The 21,466-nt window shown below is 42.8% G+C and overlaps 2 protein-coding genes and 1 long non-coding RNA gene across 9 annotated transcripts in view; 2 read left to right on the forward strand and 1 right to left on the reverse strand.

Moving 5' to 3' along the window:
• The window catches only part of LOC135093402 (fat-like cadherin-related tumor suppressor homolog), a 65,710-nt gene extending 54,497 nt beyond the window's left edge, over positions 1-11,213 (forward strand). For 5 of the 7 annotated variants that reach the window (XM_063992670.1, XM_063992674.1, XM_063992677.1 and 2 more), the window contains 8 exons: positions 119-1,291; positions 1,504-2,382; positions 2,758-2,964; positions 3,786-4,173; positions 5,200-5,310; positions 7,277-7,447; positions 7,781-7,964; positions 9,870-11,213. In XM_063992670.1, coding sequence (XP_063848740.1) covers positions 119-1,291; positions 1,504-2,382; positions 2,758-2,964; positions 3,786-4,173; positions 5,200-5,310; positions 7,277-7,447; positions 7,781-7,964; positions 9,870-10,269 — 3,513 coding nt within the window. In that variant the 3' untranslated portion in view covers positions 10,270-11,213. The remainder of the gene's footprint in view (positions 1-118; positions 1,292-1,503; positions 2,383-2,757; positions 2,965-3,785; positions 4,174-5,199; positions 5,311-7,276; positions 7,448-7,780; positions 7,965-9,869) is intronic. The other 2 variants (XM_063992675.1, XM_063992673.1) reach the window with 2 other exon arrangements.
• A 1,265-nt stretch (positions 11,214-12,478) lies between these two features.
• On the forward strand, positions 12,479-16,932 carry LOC135093405 (uncharacterized). The gene is made up of 2 exons (XR_010263339.1): positions 12,479-15,637; positions 16,469-16,932. It is a non-coding gene; the product is annotated as an uncharacterized LOC135093405 (long non-coding RNA).
• Positions 16,782-20,420, reverse strand: LOC135093404 (protein Abitram-like). Its single transcript, XM_063992679.1, has 4 exons — positions 20,213-20,420; positions 19,148-19,581; positions 18,694-18,858; positions 16,782-18,419 (listed from the first exon to the last, which is right to left on the reverse strand). Exons 2-4 carry the CDS (start codon positions 19,571-19,573, stop codon positions 18,267-18,269), a joined length of 744 nt encoding a protein of 247 aa, XP_063848749.1. The 5' UTR covers positions 19,574-19,581; positions 20,213-20,420; the 3' UTR covers positions 16,782-18,266.
• Positions 20,421-21,466: the final 1,046 nt, after the last annotated feature.

Genomic DNA, 21,466 nt, shown 5'->3' on the forward strand with positions numbered 1-21,466 from the left:
TACATAGCTCATAGCATCTTCCCTACCAGATCATAGGAAGTTGAAAAATGCCCAGTAGAATTTAATGGTGTTCATTTGCAAAGCTGTGTGTATCTTAGAGCACCTCACTTCCTTGCAGATCATTGAGGAGTCAAGGTACCGGCCAGTGGTATTCCCCCTGGATGTGACAGTCTTCGTGCACACCTGGGAGTATGAGGGCGGGCTGCTGGGCAAGGTGAAGGCGGCTGACGAGGACCCGTACGACGTCCTCACCTACTCTATTGCCAGCGACCCTCTTGGCATGAGTGAGATGTACTTCAATGTGAACCCCCGCGATGGCACCCTGTCAGCTCTGGGGGGCCTGGATGAGGGTGCCTACACAGTGAACATCTCAGTGACGGATGGCAAGTTCACGACATTCAGCAAGGCAGATGTGGATGTGGTGAACGTGACAGAGGAGATGGTGAGGAGCTCTGTCATCATCCAGCTGGGAGGCGCCAGCCCGGAGGAGTTCCTGTTGTCCTATCGCCGGAGTTTTCACCGAGCGATAAAGAATCTGCTGAATGCGAAGTCCCGTGATGTCATAATCCTCAGCTTGCAGGACAGCCCCAGCAGGATGCGGCGCGACAGCAGGGACAGCAGGAAGAAGGCGTACCAGAAGCCCTACAGACAGGCAGCCGACCTAGATGTCCTGTTTGTCGTGCGTAAATCTGAGGACGACTTCTACTCCAGGAACCTTGTGCGTAAGAAGATATTCTCCGGACGGCAGACGCTGGAGTCAGTACTGGGCCTGCAGGTGATGGGGGTGGTGGAGGATGAGTGCACGGCCGACACCTGCGAGAATGGCCGCTGTGAGGAACACGTGGTGCTGGATGACGAGCAGGTGAACATCGTGACGGACACTCTGAGCTTTGTGTCCCTGCACCACCACCACGAGGCCAAGTGTGTGTGCTCCACGGGCTTCACCGGGGCACGTTGCAACGTGGTGGACAACCAGTGTGCCCACAAGCCCTGCCCAGCCTTCAAGACCTGTGTGCCAGATGTATCACGACTGGGCTTCATGTGTTTGTGTCCTGAAGGTCTTGTTGGGTCTGAGTGCCAGCAGAACAAGTCTAGCTGCATCTTGGACAGTATGCGGCCTGAGTGCTACAGTCCCGTGTCTCCAATGTCCTTTAAGGGGAAGAGTTACGCCCAGTACTCGCTTCACAATCCAATCAACCGCCACTTTTCCTTCTCCCTCTGGTTCAGGACGCTGCATCCATCCGGCAACTTGATGTTCACCGCCGGGAGAATTGACTACAGCATCCTGGAGGTGAGTTAGAGTGTTTATGTGATGCTCTGAGGTGAGGTACTGTGTTTTTTTTTTTTTTTTTTTTGGATTGGGGTGGGTTATGGTGAGTGTCTGTGGTGTTGTATGGTGAGTTATTGTGTTCTTGTTATGTTCTGGAGTTTGGTATTGTCTGTTCAAAAACCTGAAATTGAAACTGCTAAAACAAAATCCTGATGACACTTCCCTCCATACAGCTGAAGAATGGCCAACTGCACTACCGGTGGGACCTGGGCAGTGGCGAGGGGCGCGTGGTGGTGAAGACGCTGCAGGTGGATGATGGGCGCTGGCATCACGTTAAGCTGGAGCGCTATGGCAGCACGGCCGACCTGGTGCTGGATGGCCACCACCGCGTGCAGGGCTCCTCACCGGGCTCCTCAGACCTCCTCAACCTGGAGAAGCCACACCTGTACATTGGAGCAGAGGTGCGGCCCTGGACTGGGGCACAGGACCCAAGGCAGGGGCTGGTGGGGTGCGTGGACAACCCCAAAGTGGATGACATTCCTTTGCCGCTCACCCACACAGCATCATCCAAAGCAGCAGCACTCACACACCTCACCCACATCGTGCCTCTGTGCCAGGAGACGCTGCAGCCGCCTGGTGTGTGTGGCTCGCTGCCTTGTCTAAATGGCGGCACATGTGAGGAACGCGGCTCCTCCTTCATCTGCCAGTGCCACCATCGCTTCAGAGGCTCTCGCTGCGAGACAGACTCCAACCCCTGCGCCTCCTCCCCATGCCTTAACAACGGGTACTGCATCAACATTGGCAGCACATACATGTGTGAGTGTCCGCCACATGTCTCTGGGTCGCGCTGCCAATTCATGTACTGCAACCCTAACCCGTGTCTGAACCGCGGTGTGTGTGAGGAGGGAATCTCTGGCCCCATCTGCAAGTGCAAGGGATTCACAGGGCCAAACTGCACAGTAGACATCAACGAGTGTGCCACCAATCCCTGCCGCAATGGGGGCACCTGCATCAACTCCTATGGTACCTTCAGGTGCATGTGTCTCTCCAATACCACCGGGATGTACTGCCAGGAGATTAAGGGATCCTTCTTCAATATCGGTTTGGAGGAGGTGAGTCGTGGTGTTGTGTGCTGCAGGGATAGTGATGTTTTGCTGAAGTTAAGGGTGTTGGTTATAAATTCCCAGCCTTTTGTTACATTTTTTGTCATATTTGTGGGTTAATCTTGGTCTTGTTTGATGGAGAGGTAGATGGATGATTTGCTTAAGTAAGTGACATACCTTTAAGTCATATTCCATCCCTTATCTTCAATCATCCAGCCTCACCTATCATTCCCCTCCCCCAGATCATCTGCATAGTGATAGGAATAGTAGCCGTCATCATCCTGGGCCTCATTATCACCCCGACTATGCACTGGTTAACTTACTGGCATTCTGTTATCAAGTTACATTATCAATCAACCTCACCTATCATTCCCCTCCCCTCAGATCATCTACATAGTGATAGGAATAGTGGCCGTCATCATCCTGGGCCTCATCATTGTGTTGGCCATGCACTGCCGGGAGCGCCGAGCCTCGCGTCGCCGCCAGCTGATAGAGCAGACCAATCATGTCATTCTCAAGCCAAAGAACACCGACAACCACCACAACATTTACAAGCGAAACTCCAAAATGAGTAACCTGGAAGCCTCTCAGGTAATTTGTTATGCTTTTTTTTTTGTATGTATGTGTGTGTGTGTGTGTGTGTGTGTGTGTGTGTGTGTGTGTGTGTGTGTGTGTGTGTGTGTGTGTGTGTTAAGTTTGTCACTCGCCCCCAAAAAATGTACTTCAGGGTTTCAGGATGTGTGTGTGTGTGTGTGTGTGTGTGTGTGTGTGTGTGTGAGGGTGTGTGTGTGCTTTGGTGTAGTCTTAGCATTAATTTCATCTTTCAGCAGTGGTTTTGTTTGTTATTAATGAAGTAACAAGGAGAGGTGATGGAATATTCTGGTACCTTTGATGACAATAATGAAGTGCAATGCTTTCCTCTTTTACTTTAGTAGCTGTTGTGGAATATTTTACACACATTATTGAGACATTTATCAGTAGTCCACTGCTAGACTTGCTTCATTATATCTCACTGTATTACTTGCATATTAGTGACTTTTTGGTTTCCAATAGAAGCTGTGCATGTGCCATTTGAAGGATTATTTTTACTTGCATTTCCATTAGTTTGAAGTGTGTTGAGGTTGTGTTTCTAGAGTGCCACACTAACATAGCAGTCACTCCTGGAGGTGTGTCCCTCACTCACCCTGCCGCCCGCCGCCCTGCCTCACCCACCTCAGGGGCACACCGACTCACCCCTTGTGTCCCAGGATGTGGGCAAGAGTGTAGGGGCGAGCGGGGCGCCCCAAGGTGAGGCACGGTGGGGCAGCGGTGCGGCGCCGGCCACCATGCCGCTCACCCTTCCCGCGGCAGCCAGGCGTGTTGAGTGTTGTGTTGCTGTGCCTGACTGTCGTGTTGGCTTGTATGTGTTGCAGAATCCGCACGGTTGCACGCCTCGACCCGACTCCTACCCCACTAGTCCTAGCGAACCCGCCTACATGCCGCTAAACAACTTTGACACCATCCGTAGCTACGGCTCCGCCGGGGACGAGCTAGAGAACCTCCCCCAATACTCCCGGGACTTTGTACAAAACATATCCAAGCCGGGCAGCCTGTATCACCACCACACCCCCCAGATTAACCCCCTGGGAACCCTCCGGGGCTCCACCCTGGGCTCCACCGTGAGCTCCACGCGGGGCTCCGCCTTGTGCTCCCCTGGCACTGCCACACCAGTAGACACTGACAGCTTGCATAAGCCGTGGAAGGATGCCCTTGCTCATAACTTGAAGGACACCTACTATGAAAATAACAAGATTCAGAATGGTTTGTATTCTCCTCCTTCTTGTACTGCCTCCCTCACTGCTCTCTGTACCCTGTAATGGCTTGTTGTCACCTCTATCATCACCATCTCTACTACTACTAATACTACTACTACTACTACTCCTACTACTATTACCCTTTCTGTGTTGTTTTCCTTGCCTGAGTTTTGATTTACTTACCAAACATAAACTTCCCAAAGACCTTCTTTAAATCACTGTGGTAGAGTCACACTTGGGGGTGCTGGTGGTGTGCTGGTGCCTCACTGTGCTGTCTGCCACATCTCAGTTGTTCACTTCCCTGCCACACCCAAACACTCACAGCCTCACTTCACCTCACTCATGCACACACCTCACACAGACAACATTATTTTCTTTTCACTTTGTTTCAGCAAGATCTTTTATTTTATTCTTTTCCCAGTGCTAAACTTTTATATTTTTCATACATAGAGAATAGTCATGATTTTCGTATTGTTTATATAATTTATTTGTATTTAATTTCCATTTCTTGTTTTTTCATTTCATTTGTGTATTTTTTTGGATCTTATTAATTCCCTAAACTGATGAAGAAAGATTATAATTTCTCCTCCTACTCCTCTTCATCCTTCTCTTCTATTTTTTTCTCTTTTACACATTTATCATATATAATTTACTCCACATCATTATAAAAACACATGGAGAGAGGAGTGACTACACACACACACACACACACACACACACACACACACACACACACACACACACACACACACACACACACACACACACACACACACACACACACACACACACACACACACACACATGCCCGCGTGCTAAATTTCTGTCCAATAAACCCACACTCACTCCTCTCATTTTTTATCTCTGTCTGTGTCATCACCACCACCTCACCACACATACACACAACACACACACACAGACACACACACACTCTTCGCTCTCTATCTCACCACCCCACCACATCACCCCCCTCACCCCCTCACCACCTCACCACCTCACCAGCCACATCAGGTCACCATTTTGTCCCCAACAGATGTAAAGTTCCGTCACAATGAGTACATGGGCCTGAAGAAGCTAAGTATTGACAGCAGTGCACGGGACGACTCTAGTGTGCGATCAGGAACCTCAATGGATGATTTGCCAGGTAAGGAAGGAAGAACGTAGGTACATAGGTTGGGTTTGAATGCTTCCTTTTTTCTATCTTTTGTCTCTCTCCTTCTCTGGTGAAGCTTTTGCATGTTGAGTGTTTTGTGTGTTTTTTGTGTGTTTTGGTTTGGTATGTGTTGCTGCTTCTTTGTTTAGTTTGTTTGGCTTTACATTGGTTAGTGAGTTAGTTTTTGGTTAGTCTATTCATCTATCTATGTCTGCTGGATTTTGGTGTTCAGTCAGTCATTTAGTCAGTTAGTCTTTAGTAAACCAAGTCTACCTCATCAGCAAGTCAGTCTGTCAGTCAGTCAGTCAGTCAGTTGTGTTTCAGTGTTTGTTTAGCCAGTCAGTCTTTCTTCAGTCTATCATTCAGTCTATCAGTCATTTTTTGGTGTTAGTCAGTCAGTCAGTCTTCAATTAGTCTGTCTATCAGTAATGCTTTGGTGTTTATCTTTAATCAGTCAGTCTGTCAGTCAGTCAGTTAATGGTCATATTCAAGTGCCTGTATTTAATCAGTCATTCAGTCAGTCAGTCATTTTGTAACACCTATCTCCACCCATCCATACAGTCAGTCAGACAGTCAGTTGACCAGTTAGTCAGTCAATCAGTCAATCAGTCACAACATGAAGGAAAATTGACACAAACAAACAAACAAAACAATAGATAGGAATTATTATTTTTTTCTTTTTTGTTTCTTTTCTTTTAAACACCAAATTTCTTTGTTACAAACGACATGGCTGTGTTTCCCTTGCATGACATTTGAATCTATTCATATACTTTTCTTAGTCCATCATTTAGGGGACTTTTTAAAGGAATCGAGCTAAATAAACTGAATAAACTAGAGCTGAAAGATGGAATTAAGACAATTTTAAGTAGAAGACAGAGAGAGAGAGAGAGAGGAGTGAAGGATGAGAGTGTGTGAGTGTAAGAGAGTTAGAGGTTTATGTTAAGTGTGAGAAAAAATTAATAAGAGTATGAGAGATATAAGTGTGGTATTGTTATAAGTGTGTGTGAGAATATGTGATAAGTGTGGTTTGATTTTAAGTGTGAGAGATAAGTGAGTGTGTGTTGTGTTAAGTGTGGGATGTTGTGGTGGATTTCTTAAGTGTTTAAGTGTTGTAAATATGGTGTGATTGATGTTTTAAGTACTATAAGTGTTAAGTAAATATAAGTAAGTAGATATATCTGAGTGTTGTGTAGCAGATTGTGTTACTTAAGTGTTTCTCTCAAGTTAAGTGTTTCATGAATGTTGTGTGAAGATAAATTCTCATTCTTTGTATCAGGGAAAGAAATTATTGTGTAATTTCAACATTCGCTCAGACACTCATGTATTTACTTGCTTGGGCATCATGGCATTAAATTAACGTCACCCTACTCATTTCCAGACACTGACTTTTTATATCTGGGCAAAAATACAATGTTTTTTCCACTCTCTTTTTTTTTTTCTTTTTTTTAATCATGATCTACACAATGAAAGGATTAGCTGTGAGATTAATGAACTGAATTAACTTAACCTAATGTAACATAACCCTCTGATGAAAATGCTAATGTTATTTCAGTATTGCCCACTCACTCACACACTCAGTAAACACCATTTCCCAATACCAAACCAACCAACAAACAAATAAACAAACAAACTCAGTCACCAACTAACTAACAAACAAATAAACAAACAAACTCAGTCACCAACTAACTAACAAACAAACAAACTCACTCACCAACTGACTCACAAACAAACAAACTCACTCCTTCACTCAATTCAATTCAGTTCAGTTCAATTACTAGTTTATCAGCCAGAAATCTACTGAGTTATAGAGTACGAACATGGCTGGACCCAACAAACAAAACATTTCTGACTGACAATCACTCACACACACTAACTCCCCCTCTCTCTCTCTCTCACTCCCTCCCTCCCTCCCTCCCTCCCTCCCACCATCCCTCCTCCTCTGTGGTGTGCGGGACAGCAGGCTACCACTGGGATTGTTCCGACTGGGCCAGACCCTCTCAGAATCCATTGCCTAACATCATGGAGGTCCCTGGAGGCGAAGTGAGGGACTCCTCCTCCTACCACTCCAACGAGTCCAACGAGTCTGTGGTGGTGGAGGCTTCCAAGGGCCAGCCACTCCTGCCGCCTGGTGAGACTATGCAGGGACTCTTATGGGGACTCTTTGTGGGTTGTTGTGGGCTCCTGGGGATTCCTAAAGGTTCTTGGTAAATCTTAGTGAATTTTTAAGGACTCTAGTGACTCTTAGTGACTCTTGGTGACTCTTGAGGGATTGTCAGCAAATTTTGGCCACTTTTGGGGAATATTTGAAACTCTTGGGACTCCTACTGACTTTTAGGAGCTCTTAGTCACTGTCAGTAACTCTTAGGAACTCTTGGTGACTTAGTGTAAATCCCCAGTGACTTATATGCCCTTCACCACTTGTTCCCACCACTCACTCACCTGCTGCCCCTTCCCCCCACAGTGGAGGGACCCGTGGACCCCGGCAGGGACATGGAGACCCTGCCAGCGGACGAACTCATCAGTGAGTGCGACACGGAGTTTGAGTTGGAGTCTCGGCCGGACCTGGACACCTCGCAGCTCCTGGAACCACACTCTGACGCCGGGGCTGAGTCCGACGCCTCCCTCTTTACCCCTCAGCCTCACAGGTCAGTGTTTGTGTGGGTCTACCTATTGTTTATTGCTTCTTCAGGGTTCCTCAGGGTTTTTTCCTCTTTGTCTTGCTTCCCCAGGGCTCTTGTTTTGTTCCTTTTCCTCTCTCTGATTCCTGGATGTCTCTCTTCACAAAGCGAGGTGCTCAGGGTTCTTGTACTCCTTGCTCTATGTTTTTTTCCTTCCTTTTACTCTTTTTTATGTGAGAGGGTTTTCTTTTTATTTTTCTAAGCAAGAGGATTTTTTGTTTTCTCTCACTGTCTCTCTTTTTCTTTCTTTTCCACGTAAGAGAGGCACCCAGCCAGGGAAAACAAATGATGAGGGAGTAAAAGGTGTACTGAAGGTGCTGGCTTGCTACAGGGGACAGTTCAAAGGGTTGAGTGATGAATAGGTATATTAATTGGGTCTTTCAATGATTCCTACTTTTCTGTATCTTTCCTTTAGTTATTTATTCTTTTTTTATATTTTCCTGGTGTATTTTTAAGATTATCATGTTATTTGTAATCAGTATTTTTTTTTATCTGTTTTGGATGGAAGCATTCTTTCGTAAAGTTCAAGTAGAGTTAAATTAAATGTTGAAATTAAAGTTATTTGTTTAAAGTAATCATTTTGTGGTGCAATATATAGTTTTTAAACCGTTTGTGTTTTGTGGTGGAATATATAATTTTAAAACTGTTCTAGATATCACCATCAAAATTTCTTACGTACATTTTGAAAAACACACTCCCCCAAGGTTTACAAACGTGCAGTATGATATACACACTCCCTGCATCAAAATCTTGCATATACATAAAGAAAAAAAAAAACACTCTCTTTATCATACAAGGGTGCAGTTGTTGCAGTCACTCGCACAGTCACCTGAACCCAAACAACTCACTGACAACTCACAAAATACCCAACAAGCATTACAACTCTTCCTTGATCTTTTGTCTTGTGATTCAGTGCTCTTGCAAAACCGAGCATCAGATTCAAAGCTTCACCACAACGCTCTGGTCCTCCACAGACTGCACACTTGCTTGTCTGGCCTGTACTACTCACTCGCTCCACAGCCTGCATTCAGAAACTTCTCTGCTGCACCTCCACTACATTCCAAAGGCTCTAGTTGAAGTGACACAGTTTTTCAAGGATGGTTTTATGGTTCTAGTGGCAGCTTGATAAGATTTTTTCATTATTAACAGAAGAAACACTCTTGAGAAGCCAGCTAATCATTTCTGTGCCCTTGGAAAATAGCTGAGGTGAAAGAGTAAGGTGTTTTGAATGTGGCCTTATCACTCAATCTTCCAGTCACTATCAGTCAGTCAGTCAGTCAGCCTTGCCTCACACAGATCCTCTCAAAGCTCGACTGCGATCAGAGGACCTTCTTTGCTTCTCTCTGCACCCCACCTGCTCCTCACAAGCCCCAATCTGCTGCACAACCTCATATCTTTCCCCAAACCTTGATGCACCGCTGAGGTCCTCCACCGCCTCTCTCATTGCATGATTGAATTGATTATGTTTGAGTTTTTTTGCACTTCCTTCCACCACTGTTCAGTTTGGCAGTTTTCTCATGTGAGGGAAGGAAGGCTGTGCACTGCTTGCCTCCTCCATCACTTGTGTGTTCTTGAGTTGCTTGTCTTGGCGACGCCCAGGCCTGCATTCTGGAGTGTTTCAGTGCCTTGCCTCAACTGCTGTCATCAGGCCCTAGTGGAGGTTACTGGGGCATTCAGGGGTGCTTTCATGTCTCCAGTAAAAGATTAACAAGTATCCTGCAGTGTCAGTAGGGAAAGCACCCATGAAAGCCTGGCCAGTGACTTCTGTGGCCTCTGAACACAGTCTTGGCGGGGAGAGAAACACTTGAGACCAGCGGCCCACGACTGGACTGTCATGCACAGACATCTGTACACCCACATTTCTCTCTCCAGATACGAGACTCACCCCAACCAATACCTTCCACACTACCAAATTGGCAGTGAAACAGAAACAGAAGATGAGAGAAGCAAGCTCCTTAATTCCCTTGATAACCCTTACAGCGCCACTTACCAGCCCGCCCCCATCAGCCACCTCCCCGAGGACCGCCACGGCGTCACGTACTCCCCGTACCGCGTCCGTAGCAACCGCCGCCACGACACGGTCAAGCGTTTCAGTGAGTTTGGGGGAGACATGTCGGTCATCTCTGGCGTGGATGATGAGGAGGAGGGGGCGTCCCTGTGGGGGGGCGCTGCCTCCACCACCTCCGCCTCAGACCTGGACAATGTCTGTGATATCGAGGACTCGGAAGTGAACTCGGAGTTCGAAAACGATGAGAAAGTAAAAAAAATGTAAAGTTGAAAGACAGACTCACAATAATCTCGCACAAAAGATACGTCGGAACAAAGCAGAAGAATAAATTTAAGTTACCAAAGTCATTGGTTGTGTGTTTGTACGTATGTGTGTGTGACCAAATTTTTGTCAAGCGATTCGATTTTCCCCCTGAATTGAGAACCAGAGGGAAAAGCTTTGATGCGCGATGGGCCGCAGCAGACCAACCGATTGATGGAGAGAGAGAGACAGAGACAGAGAGAGGAGTGTAGAGGAGGCGTGTGTGTGTGTGTACGTACATGTATCAGAACTGCCATTCCTAGTGCCTGTATGCCAAGTGAGTAAGTGTAAACGTTTCATATTCTTCATACATCTTCCAGTGTGCCTCACCCAAGGGCGCCCGCAATTCACCCACAGACAAGTTGCATTATTTTCACCCAACAAGAATGGAGAAAGAAAAAAAATGAATTGCAGGCACCTTGGGCTTTTAAGTGCCAATTTTTCTTCATTTTAGTGAGTGGCAGAGAAAGAGAGAAAGACAACAAGTACTTTAATGCATTGAATCGCCAGTACAGTGCAGGAGACAAAGATTACAGCAGTAGATCAAAACTTGGGAGTCTCTTAAAGGTCTCTGGTGCTACAAGACTAGACTCTGGCTGGGAAACACCACAAGTTTGCCATTACAGAGTCACGATTGCATGTATGTGTGTGTGTGTGTGTGTGTCTGAGTGTACATGAGTGTATATAGCAGTGTATATAGTTTCTTAAGTGTGTTTGGCAGAATGTTTATATTTTTCCAGTGTGAACAGATAATATGGACGAGACAGACAGGGTTAGACTATTCAGGTGTGGTTTGCTGCTCAGGTAACTTGGTGGGGCTGCATTCTGAGTCTTGCCTGCTTGTCTCTCTCTCTCTCTCTCTCTCTCTCTCTCTCTCTCTCTCTCTCTCTCTCTCTCTCTCTCTCTCTCTCTCTCTCTCTCTCTCTCTCTCTCTCTCTCTCTCTCTCTCTCTCTCTCTCTCTCTCTCTCTCTCTCTCTCTCTCTCTCTCTCTCTCTCTCTCTCTCTCTCTCTCTCTCTCTCTTTTCTTGAAACTGTCTTTTCTTTTTAATATGTAAAATCTAGGTAGTTAATATTAGTAAAGATGGGAAAATGAAGGAATAAAGATATGATAAAAAAGAAAGAAAAGAAGTTGATATTGACAAATATAAAAAAAAGGAGAGAAATAATAAAAAAAAATCAGTTAAAAAGAGAAAGAGTTAAATGAAAGTTAGAAAAAAACAAGCAGTAGACAAAGCTGACACTGACAATCATAAATAAGATAAATTATTGAAGAAAAAAACATGAAAGAAGATAGGGGGAAAAAAAAAACAAGAAAATAAGAGAAAATAAGAAATAAAGATAAGAAAAAGTTAATATTGACAAATATAGATGAGAAATAAAGAAAGAAGAGAAGCCAAGAAAAAGAGAGACAGAGAGATGAGAGACAAAAATAAGATGAACTAAGAGAAGTAAGAGAGAGAGAGAGAGAGAGAGAGAGAGAGAGAGAGAGAGAGAGAGAGAGAGAGAGAGAGAGAGAGAGAGAGAGAGAGAGAAGCAGACCTGACTCAGTACACCCACACAGCCACCAGCCAAAGTGAGCCAAGGTGACCACAGGAGCAGAGTGCACACCAGGCAGGCTTCTCAAGAGAGGCTTCATGTGTCCACTCAGAGGTTCCAATGCCACGTCAGAGTGCATCACTACATTAATTAATTAGACACAACATTACCTACTTTTAAGGTGTAATTAACAGTATTGTCTTAATGTATTTATTATGATTATTGGTTTATTTGCCTATAATTCTCTTTTTTTTTAACTTGATTTGTATTTTTTTTTTTTTTGTGGTTTAAGTAAGGAAATTTTTGGTATATATATATATATATATATATATATATATATATATATATATATATATATATATATATATATATATATATATATATATATATATATATATATATATATATCCCTTTATTGATTTTTTATCATTATTATTATGATTGTGTTAGGTGCAAAAAAGGGAGTATTTAAAGATGTATTGCCTAATTGTAACAGAATTTTTTTTACTTAAATCTGTCACTACTTAAATGGCCTCTTAAGTAAGGAAACTTTTGGTATATATATATATATATATATATATATATATATATATATATATATATATATATATATATATATATATATATATTATCACAGTACAGAGTAATATCTAACTCTCTCTCTCTCTCTCTCTCTCTCTCTCTCTCTCTCTCTCTCTCTCTCTCTCTCTCTCTCTCTCTCTCTCTCTCTCTCTCTCTCTCTCTCTCTCTCTCTCTCTCTCTCTGGGATTTTCAAGGGGGTTTTCTTGATTCCAGTGATAGTTTAACAGGCTCTGGTGAAAGTCAGTGGGATTTTAAGGGTGTTTTCATGATTTCAGTGAGAATTTTGACAGTTTGACAAGCTCCAGTAGAAGTTACAGAGTTTTCAAGGGTGTTTCCATAATTCCAGTGATACTTTAACAGGTTCCCATCTCTTGATTTTCACCTGTCATCCCCATCCATACATCTGTCAAATGCTTTAAAGCTCAGTATTGACTCAGCACTGACAGCCTGATTATTGAGTCTGTTCTATTCATCCACCAATCTGTTTGACTACCATTTCCTTCCTATCTCTTTAAAACCTTACTTAATTATCAAGCTTAAACCCAATATTTCTTGTCCTACCCTGAGAACAAACTCTGAAATTGTAGGCGCCATGATACAAAGACTACAGGTCATTTGAATAGTGTTAGATCAAGTTTACAAAGGACTTCAAATAGGCAATTGGTTTTTAAAGATCCCTGCATATACTGTGAGTAAGGGCCAAGTAAATAGTAGGTAGGGAGGGTGTGGGTAGCAGCAGGGGGTGGCTGACTTAATGTGACCCAGCCAACCAGCCTGACCTAACCCAACCCTCCCGTGTCCCAAGTGTCCTTCAGTAGAGCAGGAAAGATGAGGTCAAAGGGAAGGTGACTGCGAGCTTTGGGTGAATGTGTGGTGAGGAAACTTGAGGGAGAGAATGGAAAATATAAAGAAAATAACTCTTGAAAGAAAATATGAAAAATAGAAATTGAAATGTGAAGAATGGAAGCTGAAAAGCGAGAGAAATTTCAGGAAAGTACGTGAAAACCCTTGAAATGAGAAAAAGAACATTAAAAGATGTGAGAAATAAAGATAATATGCAAAAAAACTCTTAATATGAGAAAAGAAACTTGAAATAAAAGAAAATATGGAGAAAGTGCAAAAGAACTTGTTAATGAGAAAAGAAACTTGAAATAAAAGAGAGAGAACAAAATAATGAGGAAAAAAAACTTTGAAATTTAAATAAAACTTACAATATGAATAAAAAAGAAACATGAAAAGCAAAGGAAAAAGGTAAAAGAGCCATTACGCTATATAAAGAAATGAAGTATAGGAATTCCACTATCATATAAGAAAAAAAGGAAAAAAAAACATTAATATTTAAAGAAAACGTATATATTATATTACTTTAAGGAAAAAAAAAAACTTCAATATGATACACCGAAAAAAAAAGATGCATGAAAAAAAGGACGTAAGAAAAGAGGAAAGGAAAAGTTTATCTTACATTTACACATTCACGTATTTTATGAAAGATTTGTTGTACTTTGTCTTACTCTCCATAACCACAGACATACACACACGTAATGCACCGAACTGTAAGATATTTGAGGGAGAAAAGATGGAGTATGCGAAAATGTATGCAACCTTCCATTTCATCGCCGAATCAATTAGAAGTTATCAATATGAACAGATTATTTATTTATTTTTATTTATTTATTTATTTATTTTTTGTCTAGTTTTTCTTCATTTTATGTTTATTTTTGTTTTTTCATTTATTTTTAGAGGTTATTAATGAGCGAATTATTATTTCATTGTTTTTTTTTTTATCTGTACTTTATATATATTTGTAACTATCATTTTATCTATATCTTTTTTTTATCTATTTTTACTTATTTTTACCCGTATCTTCATTTATTTGTTACTTGCTGGTCGTAACTTGTCCTCCATCATTCCATACTAAGTTAACACACTCTGCTAAGGTCATTGTGATAGTAGATTGTACCGCTAGCATCTCTGGAGAACAAACAAAGAACAACTGACAGAAGATGATACGAAGATGAACCAGTAAAAAGACTCGCTAGTGGGGTTCGAGCGTGTGTCTCACGAAACTTCGGAGAGACAGTGACATGTTTTATACAGTCTTTTGTAAATAAATTTGTAATAACTCAGCCTTTTTGTTTTGTTTCTAGCAGAGAGAGAGAGAGAGAGAGAGAGAGAGAGAGAGAGAGAGTGTGTGTGTGTGTGTGTGTGTGTGTGATCACCAATAGTAACACAGCTATCGTAAAAATGTAATCACCTTGTCTATCTTCTTATGTTTCTCTTTGTCTGCCTTTCTCTCTGTCTGTCTGTCTGTCGTCTTATAAATCTATCTATCTGAATATCTATCTACCCAACCTTCTACTTATTAACTATTTCATTACCTGCCTATCTATCTACGCATTAATCAGCTCACTCACACTGTCTGTTGTCTAAACGTCTATCTATCAACCTATCTATTTGCGTATCTACCTATTTGTCTATCTATCTTCTTACGTATGTCTATATCTATCAATATCTATCATACCTAATCACCTCATGAAATCATCTCCAAATAGCTTATTTAACGATCTCTCCTTATTTAACTCCACTTGTCCTTACCTTACACCACATAAAAACGTAAGAAACCAAGGGAAGCTACAAGAAGCCACCTTGCAGGCCTACACGTGGCATGGATGAAGACAAGTAAGTAGAAGCAGAAGTAGAAATAAGCATTAGTAGAGCGTGGACGAGTCGAGTGAACGAGGGAGTGAATCAAACGCAAGGAAGAGGGACCCTATTTTGAAACGCTTCTGCGCCGCACCTCCAGTATATTGAAAGGGCTCTAGTCGAAGTTATGCGGGTTTTTGAGGGTGGTCTTATGGTCCTAGTAACATATGAACGAGATTTTTGTATTATTAACAGCATAATTACTCTTGAGAACCCTTTGGAAATAGTCGTGGTGAGAGAGCGGTGTTTCATAATACGTGCTTCATGAGACAGTTGGGGTGTTACTGCGCATACTCGGAGGGAAAGGGTAGGAAAGAAGGAGAAAGCCGGTCACTGTATCCTAGAGCTTCAGAGGGGCAGGGTTGTGTCCTGAGCTGAGCCGGCGCCGGAACCGGTGAGGCAGGTGACGGTGGCGGTGACGGCTGAGTCTTCAGGTGGCTCGGCATTGTGAGGAAGGAGCGACGGGGAAGACCCGCTTTTGACAAGACACAGGAGACGAGGCATTGTTAGGTAAGTAGTAAGATTTTTTGTCTGAGGCATTATTACGTAAAATTGTTTTACTTATGGGGTGTAGTGGGGTAGACGACGTGACTGTCCCTTTCCACCGGCGGACTGACGAGGATGATAATTCCGCAACACTTCAGCGCCGTACCTCCGATACTTTCAAAAGGCTTTAGTTGTAGTGACTGGGGTTTCTATAGGTAATTTTACTGTTCTAGCGACAGATTAACAATATTTCTACATTTTTAATAGGGGGAAACATTCTTGAGAAGCCGGTTGATTATTTGTGGTCTTTGAAAGCAGACATGGTGAGCGAAACGATTTAGATTTACGGTGCTAAGTGCGAATGATGTGTATGAGTGACTTGTGCTGCGTTGTCTGGGTCACTTTGTGGGATTGCCGGTCTGCCATATAGCAAGACCATATAGCAAGATTTTACTTTACATCACATAGAGGGTAGTATAAGTAGGATTATTGGTGTGTGATGTTACGTGAACGAGTGAATTTATTAAGGAGTGAATAAAGTAGTAGGTATGTATTGCAAAGGTTGTTTGAAGACATAAGGCTCAAAGTAAAAGAAAAATAAGGAAGTATTTGGAGTGCGTGGGAGTGAAGTGTTTGTCATGATTCAGCAGACTTGTTGCCTGTTTGCATGTGGGAGAGAGATGGAGAAATGAGAGTATAACAGAAGAGTAATTGGAAAGTGAAGATAGAACAAGGAGCAGTGGAACACACACACAGACCTACACAGAGAGAGAGATTGATTAAGTTGTGTCCACTGTATTACACTGAGGCAGGTCTTTTGTTATCTTTGTATACGAGGACATCTTTCTCTTGCAGATCTTCTTCAGCTGTGGTCCGTTCCCAGCCTGCTCCAGCCACTGCCAGCCAATCTGAGCTGTATCAAGCCATTCCCAGCCATATCAAGTGACCTTCAGCCGTCCCCAGCTTCTCTAAGTCATTTCCAGCCACCACCAGCCATCTCCAAATCTCTAGAAGCCGTCCTGGCCACGGTCGTCCAGCCCACAGCCACCATACACCCCTACATTCCCTGGTGTGTTGGGGGGGCGCACAGTCTTCACACGCTGGTTCTCATTTTTTGGCAGTGTAGCCGGAAAGTAGACCACCAGATGGAAATAAGAGTTCAGGAGACTCTCATATCAATATTTTTTTTTTTTTTTTATATACAAAGGCTTTCTTGTAATCTTCTCATATGTACATCAAATACAATAAAATGTTTTCCTTATAAATCTTGTACATTGCTTGCCTTCCTCAGAAATTCAAATATATAACTCCATTCATAACCTCTATTTATTTTTCATTCCTTCATCCTCACCTACCAGTATACATTCCTACAATATTACCTGCCTTCAACTAAAGGCCAATATGTCTACTCCCCTTTAAAACTGCATCCTCTCATCCCATCCACACCTGAGCCAAGCAAACAGCATGAGCCTTTACCGGACAAAAAGCCAAGTGCTGATAGGTCACTACCCTGTGTGTTGACTCATAACTCAGTGGTTTTCTATTGGTTACTGGTGTCTTGCATTGCTTTCTAGTCTTCTATAAAGGCTCCTATCTTTACCCCGTGTGTTGACTCATAACTCGGTGGTCTTCTATTGGTTACTGGTGTCTTGCATTGCTTTCTAGTCTTCTATAAAGGCTCCTATCTTTAACTTGCTCACTAAAGTGTCATTATATTGTACTGTGTGGCTTACATTCATCAGGAACCCTTATGGAATACTTGAAAGTAATATAAAACAGCAATACATATTCAAAAACTGAAATAAGACTTTAAAATTAGCCTACACAATATACATCACAGCAACAATCTCTAGAAGTACACAAATAACCATAGAAAACCACCAAGTTATGAGCATCAAACTAATTACTAACATGAACTTAAAAAAAATACCTATCAAGAACATGAAATTATAACTACAAAAATCTGAGGTACATCACTAGCCATAGCAAACCAAATCATTAAACACCTAACAGTGATCTACAACTAACTAACTAAAGCCAACACTACATGACACTATCAGCACTTGGCTTCCTTACTCCCCATGTAGTTTGCCTGGCTCAGATCCATCACAAAAATAAGGTGAAGTGTCCAGTCTGGGTAAAGTCAAACATTACTTCCTCTGTTTAGCTCCTTTCCTCACTCTCAAGTCCTCTGATTTGCTGAGAATCTTTTGTTACACTGGCAGCAGAGTGGAAGAGTTCAGACTGAGGGAGACATGTTATGTTTAGCTTCTTCGTTCATTCTCAAGTCCCCTCATCTGCTTAGAACCTATTGAGCTTTGTTAGACTGGCAGCAGATTAGAGTTGAGACTGAAGGAAAAATGCTTCTTAGAGTGGAAATGAATGTGTTATGATGCTTGTGTTGCTTGACTCAAGATTTACAGTAACATTTTCTTCAGCATGTAACTAGAACTTCATAACTGACTGATAAAGAAAATAATAACAGTACACAATAATGAAAAATAATAAATCAATGATACTAGAGCTTAAACTGAGAACATATGGCAAAGTAATGACTCAAAAACCTCCCAGCAAATTGAGGACATGAAAAGACACCAAGCAGCAGAGCAATGGCCAAGAAATACAAGCAGCAACAGTTGATGGGAGCAGCGTCTCAGGAGCACATCTCTTGGTACTGTTCGGCGGTGATGAGGCGCCTGAGCGGGCCATCTCCGTTCTTGATGGGCGGCAGGATGACAGCCAGGTAGCCCTCAGCATCTGGCCTCTCCCTCAGTAGCTTGGGGTTGGCCAGAAGTCGCTCATTGACCTGAGGCACCAAGGAGTTAGAGGTCTGGTAGAAGAATGAAAGGCTGACAAAGAGAAAATACATGATTGGAATGGCAGGGGAAGTGAGAAAGGGGTAGAGAGAGCATTAGGAGTGGCATTCCATAGTAACCAGTGTCTGTAAAAGCAGTTTGGTTAAATGTACTACTGGGAAAACTGTAACCTGGTATAAGAAATTCATGAAAAAATAGAATACTGATAAACTATTTTGACACCACAGAAAAGTGTAATACTCAGGTACAAACACACGTACACACCTCCACCAGCTTGCCATGTACGCCAGCCAGCACAAGATGCCTGGAGCCGTCAGCACAGGTAATGATGCACACAGGTGACTGAGGACCCATCATCTGGGCACCCCGCTTCCCCTTCCCAGACACCTGGTTGTCTAGGCGGTTAAACTTGCCCACCTCGTAGCTCACCTGTCAGGTAACAAGGGATGAGGCTCAGGTGTTACTGGTGTGTGTGGGCAAACAGGTGACTGGGTGAAGCGTTTTCTCTCCCTTCATTCCTCTCCTATCATCCTTCTCTTTCAGACAATATGGTTACTACTCCCTTTCTTAACCTCTATCCATTTCTCTCTCCATTTCTTCCCTAACATTCTTGTCTTTAACACACAATGGTTACTAATCCCTTATTTACTCTCTCTCTCTCTCTCTCTCTCTCTTTCTCTCTCTGCCTCCTCCATCCCTCCAAACACCCGTCCTTTACCTGTGTGATCTCCTGGCCGGGTGCCAACGCAGGGTGCCTGTCAGAGAGGGTCACCAGGCACAGTTTATTGGTATGCACCATCACACACACATGGCCGCTGCTGTCCAGGCTGGAGTACGTCATCTTGGGGTGTTCTGCTGTGCCCTCTCTAGGCAGACACAACCTATCATCCTTCTCCTCCGTGTGGTTTGAGTCTACATCCATTTTTTCAGTCTCGTCATCCTCCTTCATCACGTTCTCCATTCCCTTCTCTGTCTCTCCAGTTCCCTCATTCATGCTCCCCTTCTCCTCCCCACTGCTGCCTGGTTTCTTCCTCTCCTTTGGTATGAAATAGTACTTAGTCCAGTACCGCTCACTCACACTGGGGTACTGCAGGTTGAGGTCCACAGTGTCCTCAATCTTGCCCTCCATGGCCGGGGGAAGCATTGCTGATTCTGGGGAGGTGGTGTCCATGAGTGGTGCTTTTCACATGTACTTCAAGTAGGTATAGAGGGTGATGGATGAGAAGGAAGTGTGGTAGGCTGGTTTTTAATGTATTTATAGAAGTTGTAAAGATCTGAAGCTGCCAAAGACATGCACAGATGAACAGAAAATGAAGTGATTCAGTTTTTGTTCATTAGTGGAAGCTGCAAAGACCTGAGGCTGGTAAAGAGAAGCACAAATGAAAAGAAAGTGTAGTGCATTTTTTTCTATGCACTGGTGGAAGCTGCAAAATCTGAAGCAAAGGAAGTGTAATGATTCAGATTTTATGCATAAGTGGAAGCTGCAAAAGACCAGATGCTGGTAAAGAGGACAGATGAGAAGAAAGTGTGGTAACAAAAGTTCTTTTTACGCATTGGTGGAAGTTACAAACTGAAACTAATGAAGGAAAAGACTGATAGTAAAGCAAAACTAGTAATTTATTTTCTATGGCAGATTAGTGAACATCTGATACATTAGACAAGCAAAAATGTAAAAAAGTTAATCATAAAAGATGTGTAGTTGACAAAGAGAAAAATGAATTACAAGGCTTAAATTAGGTCAAGAAAGCAAAGATATAAAGAATTGCATACATTCAATACTTACAAGAGAGAAAAACAACTTGGAGCAGCAGAGACAAGAACCAGACGGTACCCGAACAGAAAATCTGCCGAGCGTTTCCTGACAGGGAGTTCCAAAACTTGAGTCCCTTTTGTGTTGTGATGCTGGGTAAACCCCTTCTCTCAAGTAATTAGGATATGCCTGTTGCTGAAGCCCTTGAGTATCAGGAGGACGTGTCGGCTGCAGGATGTCACCTTTACTCCTTCCTCCAGTCGTAGCCTTCCTTCAGCTTGGCATGGATCTTCTTCCTGTTCTCCTCGGCCTGAGCTATGTTGTTGGCTCGCCTCTGCAGCCTCTGTGGATGGCACGGTGCGTTGACCTCAGTTGACTTCACTGGTGTTATGGTGTGCAAGTGTGTAGCAGGAAATAGGAAAGACTAACTTCTGATGATGGCAAGGTACATCATGAGGTATACACAGATGTGATTACAGTGTACCATCCTCTTGTAGTGCCTACCAACTGATTGTCTTGTCTTCCTGGGTCTTGCCAAGCATACCATAACAAGCATGTAGGCCATCACTAACTCGTAAGTGAAAGACAGGAAAGACTACAACCTCTGTTGATGGCACAGTTCATTAAGGCCTGCACAGACATTTACTTATTCTGGTACCTTGCCATTCTGTTCAGGTAACTATTTCTCTTTAATATGAACCTAACCTAACCTTTGACACACTTCAGGGCAACCCACCTCAGCCTTCAGACACTTCAGTACGGCCCGGTCAATATCGTTACATGCTCCCATAAACTTCATCAACTTGTTCTGAAGTGAAGAGGAAAACACATGTTACTCACAGCCACAGTCAACCTCAAGACACATACAAGAAACGAATGTCTAAATAATAATACTAATATGTACATTATGCTGAAAGGAAGGTTTGTCATAGTGTACTAAGTGGAGAATAAAAAAAAATGTAGTTTTCTCAGTGCCTACAGAAAATTAAGAAAGAAAATGACAAATAAATGTTGAAAGCTGCCAGATTAAGGTAGATAAATGGAATAAGCTAGCAAATGAAAAAAAAAATAAAGGTTATTCAAAAGAGTCAGAAAAAAACTGAAGTAGAAATGCCAAGCAAATAGAAAGAGAGTGAGGATGTTGAAAGTTGTCATATTAAGGCAGATAAATTGAATAGGCCAATCAAGAGAGAAAATCAACAAAAATAATAATTGAAAGGTGTCAGATAAAACTAGATAAACAAACATGTAACAAAAAAAAAGAAAGGAGAAAAATTTTCGATAGCT

Source organism: Scylla paramamosain, chromosome 43 (assembly GCF_035594125.1).
Source record: "Scylla paramamosain isolate STU-SP2022 chromosome 43, ASM3559412v1, whole genome shotgun sequence".
NCBI classification, from domain to species: domain Eukaryota; kingdom Metazoa; phylum Arthropoda; class Malacostraca; order Decapoda; family Portunidae; genus Scylla; species Scylla paramamosain.